Raw genomic sequence first — 12022 nt, forward strand, 5'->3', positions numbered from 1 at the left:
TGAAAAATTGGATATTTTCAAAATACTAATATTATCTTTTGCCTATTATGTCTAATAATATTTCTTTGTCATAAAAAATACATTTAGATAATTTTTCTATAAAAATTAGGTATTCTGGATTTGTTCTATCTTCTATGATGCCATAAACAATTTGAAGTACACGCAACGAATAATGAGATATAGTTACCTACAATTCATCCATTGAGTTGGGGGAATATTTCCCAAAATCAAATTTCAAATACCTGAATAATATTAATATTGAATATTTTATTTTTGGTTGGTCATTAAAAATCATAAATACTAATAACTTTAATTATTTCAAAAGGTTACTAATTAGTTATATGATATTAATAATCTAATTGCCATAAAAACAGAGAAAATACTTTTTGACTGGAAAATAAAATTCAAGATAGATTTGTTAATGATCCTCAAAAAGATATTTTTGACTGAATTTATTAAAATAAATAACAGATTAGCATGATCGGATCCATTTAAAAATTAAAATATATATAAATATTTTTATCAGAATATATATATAAATATATCTTTAGTAAATTTTCCTCTCACCCCCCCCCCTTTTACCTTATATTTTCCCCTTATTGGACAATACCAAGGGTATTCGTGCGTGCCAACAAGCTTACAGTCCCATAAACAGAGCTGATAAAATTATACAGGGTCCGTCGATCCTTTTCACCATCCTGAAAAGAGATTCGGAAAAATCCCAATCCCAATTTCTTAAAATAAGAGGGTGAAGCCGGTTTCTGGCTTTCTGCTGAAAAGACAGATCCTTCTTCTGGCGCCTTTTACTGCGCATTCAAACTCTATATCTTCCTTCAGCTTCTCCCACAAGCAAAAGAGACACAGAGCCAAAATTCCCTCTTTCCCTCTTCCTGGGTTGTCAACTAGTGTTCAAAGTTGATACCTTTTTCTCGGATATTCTCAAGCTCGTCATTCGACTTTCATGGAGGACTGTACGGTCACCCAGTCTTTGAACTCCCCGCAGACCGAACAGCACATGGCAAGTACGGCCGACATTAACGGCCCCTCCTTTGTTTTGGGGGCTGTTGGAGTCCAGAACTCCGCCGTCGGAGGAAATTCCGAGGCTATCGGTTCGGAAGTTGGGTTGAAGAGGAAAAGGGGAAGGCCTCGGAAGTACGATGGAAACCTTCCGTCTCCAAAATTGTCGCCGTCGGGATTTTCAAACTCTTCATCTGCTAAGCGAGGCAGAGGAAGGCCACGTGGCTCTGGAAAGTTGCAGATTTTAGCTTCAATGGGTGAGTATATGCATGTTTGTCTCTCTGCTTTTATCCATCTAATGTTATGATACATACACATAACAACGTTGTTTTTATTAATGATGTTATGGTCTGCCTGTTTGTTTTCTCTCTCTGAGTTGAGCATTTAGGTCGTTTTCTTTGCTTACCGTTGGCATATCCTACATTGGAGTATGAGCGCTTGATTTGGCACTGAGCATGTGCTTTTAAATATACTAGAATACTAAAAGCTTTACAATTTTATAATGCGACACGCCCACTTGTGTCCTTATGGGCTAATCTATCCACCTGCCTCATGTAATCTTAGGTTTAAACATATAGTTCAGTTAATCTCCCTGTGCACGAGATATATCGGTCACTCACTCGAGAAAGCTACTTCCTCTTGATGAATAAAGAAGGGAAAAATACCCATACACATGTACATGTTGAAATTATAAAATATGAACTAGTATCCAGCTGGTTTAGAGAAATTAAACTTGTTTCTTATGTGTGAAACTCTTTTTTGCTGAAGGAGGAATGTTTTCAGCCACAGCTGGAGGAAGCTTTATCCCTCATGTAGTGATTGTGAATCCTGGAGAGGTAATATCAAGACTCGAGTAAAACAGTTGCTCATGTTTCAAATATTTCCTTTACATCATGTCTGTACTTTCTGTTATGAATGGGGGAATAAACGGGAATCCAGCTTTTGGTTATTGCAGGATGTTGCGAATAACATATTATCATTTTCTAATAAATCCCCTCGAGCTCTTTGCATACTCTCAGCTATTGGTGCTGTATCTATTGTCGACATTCAGCAACCGGATTCTTCTGGTCGTTGTTTGAGATATGAGGTATATTCCCGTGCACATTTTATGGGAATCTTTATGCTTGCTTAATGTTTATTGATTTATCTTTCACTTTATATCTCAACCGTGATAGCTGAGTTTGCTTGGTAAGAAAGACAGTCATCTCACTTAAAGGGGTTTGATCCTTTGGTAAGAAGATATCATGTATCTTTTTTTCAACTTATGTTTGAAAGAGAACTTTGAGATAAAATCTTAAATGCTCTATATTAGAGTAAGAGAATGCGCCCCTAAAATTGTCTGGGAAGGAGATTTTATTTCAAGCAAAGTCTGAGGTCACCCCTTACTGTGATGCCAGAAAATAGTTGTTTATCCTTGTGGAATAGGCGAAAACAGAGAAACTAAAATGGGTCACTAAAATTAAAGTCTATTAAGTATGCAATTTATGGTGTAAGATGAGCTATTTCACTTTTTTTTTTTCCCTCCTGGTTTATGGGTTCTTTTGATGTTCCCATATGCAGGGTCTCTTTGAGATAATAACTTTATCTGGATCATATACCTATGGTGGCATCGGTGGTGATATGCACCGGAAAAGTCTCACCATGAGGATATCACTAGCTCAACCTGATGGGAAGATTTTCGGAGGTGGTGTTGGGGGCTCACTGATAGCAGCAGGCCCTATTCAAGTAAGATTTTGTTTAACTACCCATGTGATACTAAAATGGTCTAACTTAATTCGGAGCACAAAGTGGTGTCAAAGCATGTTCATAGACCTGAATTTAGATGGTGACGTAGCAATTAGGGTGTCTACGGAATGTGTTCTTGAAGGGAAGGAAGGAATTATGAAAGTTATGTGCTGCTTGTATAAACTTGATTGTTTCTCACGTAAGTTGGAAGCCTTTAAGCAGACAGTTGCTAGCAATGATGCTTCCTAGGGCTGCTTCTAGTGAGGCAATGAACTAGCATCTTTTTTAATTTTGCCATGGACTTCAGGAAAACAGGTGAATACTTGAGTCTGATCTGATTCTAAATGTTACTAAGCCAGAATTAGATACGGACAAGACTGTAGTGTTTTTAAGAATTTGCTATTAGGCCTTTCAATCTAAGCATAACTAGTGAGCTTTTTTTTTTTTTTTGGGGTGTTAATCTATACATGATATCCATTTCTCATGTCTTTAAGAACTTGAAAGCAGACAATTAAAAATTGTATCTTTGTGTTGCCCAAGCATAATGGTGCTACTAAAGTAACTGACTTGAACTTAACACTTAATTTTCTTGGCTCATCAGTTAATTCTGGGCAGTTTTAAGCAAAACATCAGTAGTGAAATTAAAAGACGGCTGTCCCCTGGATCTTCTGGTGCTGCCGACATGCCTGGTGATTCAGATTCAGTGAGGCTTTCCTTACAGGTTCCTAAATTGATAGAATCTGAACAGAGCTTTCCTTCACCAACATCTGGACTTATGCCGACATCTAATGGATTGCCTGATCATGTCATGCCTAGAACATCTAATGGATTATCTGACAATGTCACTGCTGCCACAGCTAATGGTAATGGGTTGCCAGATTTCTTTACTCCGAATCAGAGCATGCAATCTACCTCGTTGAATGGTGCTGGCCTAGACTGTCAGGTCTTGCAGCCCTTTCCAGATCCAATGACGTTTGGAGATATTAATAATCGTGTCTCTCAGATGTGATGCTGCGTGAAACAGTCACTTTCAAGCTTGTATTTCTTCCTTCTTTCTTATGCTAGGGGTCGTATTTATGTGGGGGCTGACTTAGAACTTAGAAGTGGGTTCTCTCTTCTTCTTCTTCTTCTTCTTCTTTTTTGCCCTTTTTTTTCCATTCCAGTTTTTCAGGTGGTGAAAAATTTACTATTATGACTTATAATTGACGAACTTGTGAGAGAAAAGCGAGGTCAGGTGGTGAATCTCACTCGGGGAGATTGTCTTTCAATCTTACTTCTCTTATATATCCTTTCATCTTCATGTGACAAGACAGGATTCAAATGGTTTATAAGGATGATGTATCTACCTTTAATAATTGTTTCTGTAGATAGTTCGCCATTTGCTTCTTATTCAATTTGGGGGAAAAGATTTTCATCAAATATTCTTATTCTTTAAATTTTTTATCACTTTAATGCTAAGGTTTTATTTAACTTGAAGCTATTAATCCTGTAAAATATTCTATCATTACTTTAGTATCTTTCGAAAGGTGCAATACAAACAAGAAGTATACTTCAGTGAATGCAATAATAAGTAAACAGTACCGTGATTGGAGGAAAAAAATGAAGAAAAAGAAAATTCTTGCATGAAATAATAAATTGACAAGCTTCATGGCCTTGCGGAATGTGATTAACAGCAGGCTGCACATGGCAGGGTGAGCAAGACGCTTAATGTTCAGGTTAAAAAGATGGATGAGCTATATTTTGTAACACGCAGCCCAATCATGTTCAATAAAAGTTCAGGCAATTTTGGATAAGATAAGCTTCCCTGCCGATGTGATGACACTTTATTTAGATTATGTGAAGATTTTCACCAAATTTCAGAAATAATATTTTAGACTTTTAATATATTTTATAATTTCACAATTTAAAATATTTCAAGAGAAGAAATATAACACTAAACTTGAAATCCACATATCTGCTTGGCCAAAAAAAATCCATACTTCTATCTATCATTCCATATCTCTTTATAATTACATAATCAATCACACCATGATCGGTTTTCATACAGCATCTAGGATTATACATGACAACAACTTAAGTCTTTAAATATTTAATTATACCATATATGTGTATTACATATATATTAAATATAATTATTATAAAAACTCTAGGTATGGTCAAATGGGCAGCAAATTCTGCCGGAGATTTGACCCAGTTCAAAAGTGCCGATTATTTTTTGAGCCGCCTTTTTAGAGTTGGGCTGAGTATGATTTTAGTGGGCTCGGATAGGCATCGTGAGATTTTCCTCCCATGAAGACCCCTAATTAATAGATTATACATTAGCAAACAATCTGTAATTTTTAGCGTCAAGGACTATTTGTCTGACTGCTGCAATAGCTGCTATAGCTCCCAAAGCAGAGAAAGTGACAGCAATAATGGCGTTCAGCCAGAAAATGGGACTTCGCTTGGATGGCTTAAAAGTGAGGTTGAAGAAAACCGCAGGCAAGATGAAGTCAAGAGGAGTGAAACCAAAAGCACCGATGAGTGCGTTTATGTCCCCAAAAAATGGAAGCATCGCTGCTATAACAACCGCCAGAGCAGTACTCAATGACCGAGTAATCGCTCTGGGGATCACGTTGCGCATCGAAAATTCTGCTCTTTTTGGGTCCGCAAATGCTCGTTCCATCATTTCGTTCGTAGGCTGCAGGTAAACCTGCACACCACACAGTTATGTTGAAACTTCACTCTTCATCCTTACGCATTATGTATGATTTAGCAAGGGTTTTTTGATTTGTGCACTCGATAAAGAATTGAAACTATAGATATAGATAACGCAGAAAATGGAGGTTGAAGATAAGGGATACGTACCACCCCGACAGCTGAAAGCTGAGCTATGGTGAAAATGTTGGTCATATAAATAAACCACCTGGGCGTCAAAGGCCTCCCCTGATCAACAAAGTTGTTTAAGATGAGGCCAGCAGAATGGTTCCCAAATGCCCAGTAACCAGAGATTGCAACGCTGAAGAATGTCACTATGAGTACCAAGTAACAAACACACAGTCCCTTGAACATCTTCCCTTTTACAGGGGGTGCCAATGTTGCCTGTAAACCCAGGAAAACAAAAGAAGACAAATTTCATATTCACAATCACACACAACACGAACATCTCGATGTGGTTGATGCTTCGAAAAGTGTGAAGTAATTAGTTGAGTTAGTGGAAACCTGAATTTCAGGAATGATTCCATTTCCGTAAGTGGTGGCAATGATGGCCATAGCATTGAAGATTCCGAACAGACGAGTCTCTGTATCGCCATGCAGAGAATAATCCTTTGGTGGGCCTTTGGAGGAGTTACCTGCAGGAATTTGGGTAAATATGGCATGTGACTAATTGCAATAATGAAAAGGGAAATACAAGTGGAAACTTGAGAAGAAATTAATGAAGCAGAAATACCAATATAAATGGAAGCGCCAGTAACACAAAAACTGTAGGCGAGGCAGAGAACCAAAGACACCATATTGATGTGCCTCAGCGAATGAAACGATGGAAGCTGAGCCAAGATTAGCATCAAGCATCCGAATATTAACACAAACTCGTACAGCTTCATGCTCCCATTTGGGTTTGCCACCACGTAAATTGCCTTCATTATTCAAGAACAGATAGGTTTCATTTCTGTAAAAGCGGGTGAGAATGTTGAAGGATTTGAGGTCAATTATTTACCTTCATGCATTGTCCACCCAGAAGAGTGCAAGCCACAACAGCACCGTAGCAGACTGCGAATTGAATTGGCCCCACAAAATACCGACCCCAAGCTGGGCCTGCCATTCATAAAACCAAACACGGGGGTACGTTATAGAATACTTGGGCCATTTGGCTGGCCCATATAAATTGGGCTTATAGGTTCCCCAGCCTTATTGCAAAGTTCTCTCTTTTATGCCTCACTAAAGGGTGTAGTATTATTCTATTGCATTTCTATGTTATGAAACACGTGTAACGGCGGAGGGAAGATAATGACAGTACCTAGAACTAAATATTTGAGGGAGGGGGAAAAAACCTAGAGATCTGAAGTAAGATGAGAAAAACCTAAAATGTGGTGGGCCAAGTCTCGGAATCGGAGCAGGCGGTGGCCATGCTGAGCATGATGTTCCAGAACCAGGGACAATAAATTGTAGTTATAGAAGGTGACGAGGCCAGCAACAACCAAGCAGATGAGACCACCTGTCCAGCCCAGGAACGTGAAGGCGTATGGAAGACTAAGCAGTGGTGGTGCTACTATGGAGGTCGTGAGGTGGTAGCCACAGTGCACCCACGATCCTGCCATAATAATAATAATGATAAATAAATCACAATGATTGATGATCATATCAAGTAGATAATAAAAAAAATAGAATCCGCCCTCCACCACGTGCCTCGTCCCTCACAAGAAGGAATTGGGAGGACTCCAACTTCTTCTTTGGGAAGAAAAGGTTGAATGAAGAAACATTACAGAGATGATAGCTTCTGAGAATGAAGAGCAGAGAAGGAGAAGGATGATACCTTTAGACTTGAGAACAAAGAGGGCTCCGGCATCTTCAACATCGCCATGCTTCTGAGGAAGATCAAGCCGTGTGGAACTTGTGGGAGGATTCTTTGCTGCATCATCACCAACTCCATTGGAGGTCGGAAGCAGAGAGCTCATCTTCTTCTTCTTCTTCTGATCTTTCTTTCTCTATATGCCAACTACAAGTCCAACCACAGAACAGCCCCAAACACAACATCCTTACTGTTACTATATATAGAACCAGAGTCAACTGCCTCTAGTTTATTATTATAATCAGCGAAATAATAAATTGCTATTCCTAACAGTCAATTGTTTTGGCCTCTCATTGAATATAATAGTACATCCGGCCTGAATATAAAAATTAATTGGCAATTGAATTTATTATAAATATAAAATTTTCATTCATTTTGCCTATCAAACTTGTAATATTTTCTTCAAAATATCCCTCTATTGATTATAATGGGTCTCACTGAAAGACGGTTTGCATGTAATTAAAATGAGTAGGTTAGGGAAGTCAAAAAAATACTCCTCCGGTCCTAATTATAAGACCCAATTGACTTATTTGAGGAGATTAAGGAAGTAAGTTAAGTTGGTTATTTATAATAAATAAGTGTTGTTATTCCTAAAATATCCTTGCTAATTAAGTATATTGGCTAAAACTATCATTATTAGAAGGATTATCTTGGAAAAAAATGCATAAATATAAGAGAGAAAATGGATTGGGTCTTATAATTAGGACCAAATAAAAAGTCAAATTGGGTCTTATAATAAGGACCGGAGGAGTATTTGTTATAATTAACCAAGTTAACTAATTTTTTTAATCTCTATAAATTAGTTATTTAGATCTTATAATAAAAATCACTTACAGATAATGATGACGTTGATGCGGACCACGCCATTTAAGACTCGGGAAGAAGAGTTAAAAAGTAATGAATCGGAGCTCGCAAGGAGCACCGGGGGTGGAAAAGTCAAAGATGCTAGAATCAAAGATGCGGGCGAGGCGGGAGGCGATGTGAACGCACAAAGAAAACTCGTGGCCAAACATGGAATTGGTGTTTGGGAGCGGTCAGGTGATTATGATTATTTTTATTTTTATTTTTTGGGTCAAGATTATGATTAATTTGTCCACCATAATCACATATGATATGATGAATTTAAATTAACTATATTTTGGTTTTTGAGCCACACAACATTTCCTCAATAAGATCAGACCCTAAATTACCATCGCAAGTTTAATAAACTTACTTGCGAGTCTCAATTATTTCAAAAAAGAATATGACCTTGAAAAAGTATCCTCTATTGAATACGAAGCTGTTGTCCCTAATTTCTCAATTATGACCGTCACTTCTCGAAGGGTGCTTTGAAAAATGATTCATTAATACTCTTCCGGTCCTTAATATAGAACCCAATTGTTGAGTTGGTTTTGGTCCTAAATATAAAACTCATTTCTCATATTTATCAATTTTCTCTAAATTATCCCTATAGATACTCTATCAACCATAATCAAGTAGAAGATAGAGAGGGGTATTAAGAAAGCTGATTATGGTATTTTAAAAAACGTGTCACAATTTTTATAATTAACTACCTTACCTAACTTTCTTAATCTAATTAAATTAGTTAAATGGGTCCTATATTAAGGATCGGAGGAGTATGTCATTATTATTTGCGGAAATTTTACATTATGAAGCACCTACTCCTGGGAAAAAAAAAAAACACTTCGCCCAATCATCATCACGTGTTAGATGATTCCAACCTTTGACTTTTAGTTTTTTAAAACAACAAAATACATAGGCATACTTTCGTGAACAAAACCATATTTTGCCGTCTTGAAAATTGCCTTCTCTTATTTACACGCATTCCCGTCCTTTTTACAACATCATAACAACCGGATTACATTATTTAAAAAGTTTGAGCTGCTTTTTTGGGGTTGGGCTGAGTATGCTTTTAGTGGGTTCGGATAGGCATTGTGAGATTTTCCTCCCATGAAGATTGAAGACCCCTAATTAATAGATTATACATTAGCAAACAATCGGTAATATTTGGCGTCAAGGACTATTTGTCTGACTGCTGCAACAGCTGCTATAGCTCCCAAAGCAGAGAAGGTGACAGCAATAATGGCGTTCAGCCAGAAAATGGGACTTCGCTTGGATGGCTTAAAAGTGAGGTTGAAGAAAACCGCTGGCAAGATGAAGTCAAGCGGAGTGAAACCAAAAGCACCGATGAGTGCGTTTATGTCCCCAAAAAATGGAAGCATCGCTGCTATAACAACTGCCAGAGCAGTACTCAATGACCGAGTAATCACTCTGGGGATCACATTGCGCATCGAAAATTCTGCTCTTTTTGGGTCCGCAAATATTCGTTCCATCATTTCGTTCGTAGGCTGCAGGTAAACCTGCACACCATACAGTTATGTTGAGACTTCACTCTTCATCCTTACGCATTATGTATGATTTAGCAACGGTTTTTTGATTTGTGCACTCGATAAAGAATTGGAACTATAGATATAGATAACGCAGAAAATGGAGGTTGAAGATAAGGGATACGTACCACCCCGACAGCTGAAAGCTGAGCTATGGTGAAAATGTTGGTCATATAAATAAACCACCTGGGCGTCAAAGGCCTCCCCTGATCAACAAAGTTGTTTAAGATGAGGCCAGCAGAATGGTTCCCAAATGCCCAGTAACCAGAGATTGCAACGCTGAAGAATGTCACTATGAGTACCAAGTAACAAACACACAGTCCCTTGAACATCTTCCCTTTTACAGGGGGTGCCAATGTTGCCTGTAAACCCAGGAAAACAAAAGAAGACAAATTTCATATTCACAACCACACACAACACGAAATCTCGATGTGGTTGGTGCTTCGAAAAGTGTGAAGTAGTTAGTTGACTTGGTGGGAACCTGAATTTCAGGAATGATTCCATTTCCGTAAGTGGTGGCAATGATGGCAATAGCATTGAAGATTCCGAACAGACGAGTCTCTGTATCGCCAGGCAGAGAATAATCCTTTGGTGGGCCTTTGGAGGAGTTACCTGCAGGAATTTGGGTAAAAATGGCATGTCACTAAGTGCAATAATGAAAAGGGAAATACAAGTGGAAACTTGCGAAGGAATTAATGAAGCAGAAATACCAATATAAATGGAAGCGCCAGTAACACAAAAACTGTAGGCGAGGCAGAGAACCAAAGACACCATATTGATGTGCCTCAGCGAATGAAACGATGGAAGCTGAGCCAATATTAGCATCAAGCATCCGAATATTAACGCAAATTCGTACAACTTCATGCTCCCATTTGGGTTTGCCACCACGTAAATTGCCTTCATTATTCAAGAACAGATAGATTTCATTTCCGTAAAAGCGGTGAGAATGTTAAAGGATTTGAGGTCAATTATTTACCTTCATACATTGTCCACCCAGAAGCATGAAGGCCACAACAGCGCCGTAGCAGACTGCGAATTGAATTGGCCCCACAAAAAACCGACTCCAAGCTGGGCCTGCCATTCATTGAAACAAATATGGAATACTTGGGCCATTTGACTGGGCCATATAATTTGGGCTTGTCGTTTCCTAAGCCCTATTGCAAAGTTTGCGCTTTTGTGTGTAACCAAAGGGAGTAGTATTGTGTAGCGGAGTAGGGAAGACAATGACAGTATCTATAGCTAAATATTTGAGGGGCTGGCAAGGAAAGGTAGTGGAAAAAAAACTAGAGACTTGAGGGAAGATGATAAAACCTAAAATGTGGTGAGCCAAGTCTCGGAATCGGAGCAGACGGTGGCCGTGCTGAGCATGATGTTCCAGAACCAGGGACAATAAATTGTAGTTATAGAAGGTGACGATGCCCGCAACAACCAAGCAGATGAGACCACCTGTCCAGCCCAGGAACGTGAAGGCGTATGGAAGACTAAGCAGTGGTGGTGCTACTATGGAGGTCGTGAGGTGGTAGCCACAGTGCACCCACGATCCTGCCATTATAATGATAATAATAATGATAAATAAATCATAATCGTTGATGATCATATCAAGTAGATAATAATAACGATAATAAGAAAAAATAGAACCCCCCCCCCCAAAAAAAAAAACCATGTGCCTCATCCCTCGCAAGCAGGAATTGGGAGGAATCACACTTCTTCTTTGAGAAGAAAAGTGTTGAGTGAAGAAACATTACAGAGATCATATCAGGGGATAGCTCCTGAGAATGGAGAGCAGAGAAGGAGAAGGATGATACCTTTGGATTTAAGAACAAAGAGGGCTCCGGCATCGACAACATCGCCATGCTTCTGAGGAAGATCAAGCCGCATGGAACTTGTGGGAGGATTCTTTGCTGCATCATCACCAACTACGTTGGAGGTCGGAAGCAGAGAGCTCATCTTCTTCTGATCTCTCTTTCTCTATATGCCAACTACAAGTCCTACAACAGAACAGCCTCATACACAGCATTATTACTATTATATATATAGAACCAGAGCCAACTGCCTCTAATTTATTGCTCTTCCTGTCCTTAATATAAGACTCATTTAACTAATTTAATTAGATTAAGAAAGTTAAGTAAGTTAGTTAGTTATAAGAAATGTGACATGTTTTTCTTAAAATATCATGATCATCTTTCTTAATATCCCCTCTTCCTTTTTTACTTAATTATGGTTGAAGGAGTATCCATAGAAGTAATTTAGAGAAAATTGATAAATATAAGAAATGGGTCTTATATTTAGAATTAAAACCAACTCAACAATTGAGTTCTATATTAAGGACCGGAGGAGTATTATA

The 12022-nt window shown here is 38.3% G+C and overlaps 3 protein-coding genes across 5 annotated transcripts; 1 reads left to right on the plus strand and 2 right to left on the minus strand.

Annotated features, from left to right (window-relative positions):
- Positions 1-776: 776 nt before the first annotated feature.
- LOC114762771 (AT-hook motif nuclear-localized protein 11-like) lies at positions 777-4026 on the plus strand. Its single transcript, XM_028952348.1, has 5 exons — positions 777-1274; positions 1786-1853; positions 1973-2104; positions 2578-2742; positions 3344-4026. Exons 1-5 carry the CDS (start codon positions 962-964, stop codon positions 3749-3751), a joined length of 1086 nt encoding a protein of 361 aa, XP_028808181.1. The 5' UTR covers positions 777-961; the 3' UTR covers positions 3752-4026.
- Positions 4027-4700: 674 nt separating this feature from the next.
- On the minus strand, positions 4701-7432 carry LOC114762722 (GABA transporter 1-like). Of its 2 annotated transcripts, none has more exons than XM_028952278.1 (7): positions 7256-7432; positions 6803-7033; positions 6440-6537; positions 6173-6359; positions 5944-6074; positions 5590-5823; positions 4701-5422 (listed from the first exon to the last, which is right to left on the minus strand). In XM_028952278.1, exons 1-7 carry the CDS (start codon positions 7395-7397, stop codon positions 5054-5056), a joined length of 1392 nt encoding a protein of 463 aa, XP_028808111.1. In that variant the 5' UTR covers positions 7398-7432; the 3' UTR covers positions 4701-5053. The 2 variants fall into 2 exon arrangements, with proteins under 2 accessions (XP_028808111.1, XP_028808110.1); XM_028952277.1 differs by having other exon boundaries at positions 4701-5434.
- A 1643-nt stretch (positions 7433-9075) lies between these two features.
- LOC114762725 (GABA transporter 1-like) lies at positions 9076-11689 on the minus strand. Of its 2 annotated transcripts, none has more exons than XM_028952281.1 (7): positions 11484-11689; positions 10990-11220; positions 10655-10752; positions 10389-10575; positions 10160-10290; positions 9807-10040; positions 9076-9639 (listed from the first exon to the last, which is right to left on the minus strand). In XM_028952281.1, exons 1-7 carry the CDS (start codon positions 11623-11625, stop codon positions 9271-9273), a joined length of 1392 nt encoding a protein of 463 aa, XP_028808114.1. In that variant the 5' UTR covers positions 11626-11689; the 3' UTR covers positions 9076-9270. The 2 variants fall into 2 exon arrangements, with proteins under 2 accessions (XP_028808114.1, XP_028808113.1); XM_028952280.1 differs by having other exon boundaries at positions 9076-9651.
- Between the last annotated feature and the right edge of the window lie 333 nt (positions 11690-12022).

Source organism: Neltuma alba, unplaced genomic scaffold (genome assembly GCF_004799145.2).
Source record: "Neltuma alba isolate B1F8T4 unplaced genomic scaffold, ASM479914v2 tig00011241_pilon, whole genome shotgun sequence".
In the NCBI taxonomy this organism is placed as follows: domain Eukaryota; kingdom Viridiplantae; phylum Streptophyta; class Magnoliopsida; order Fabales; family Fabaceae; genus Neltuma; species Neltuma alba.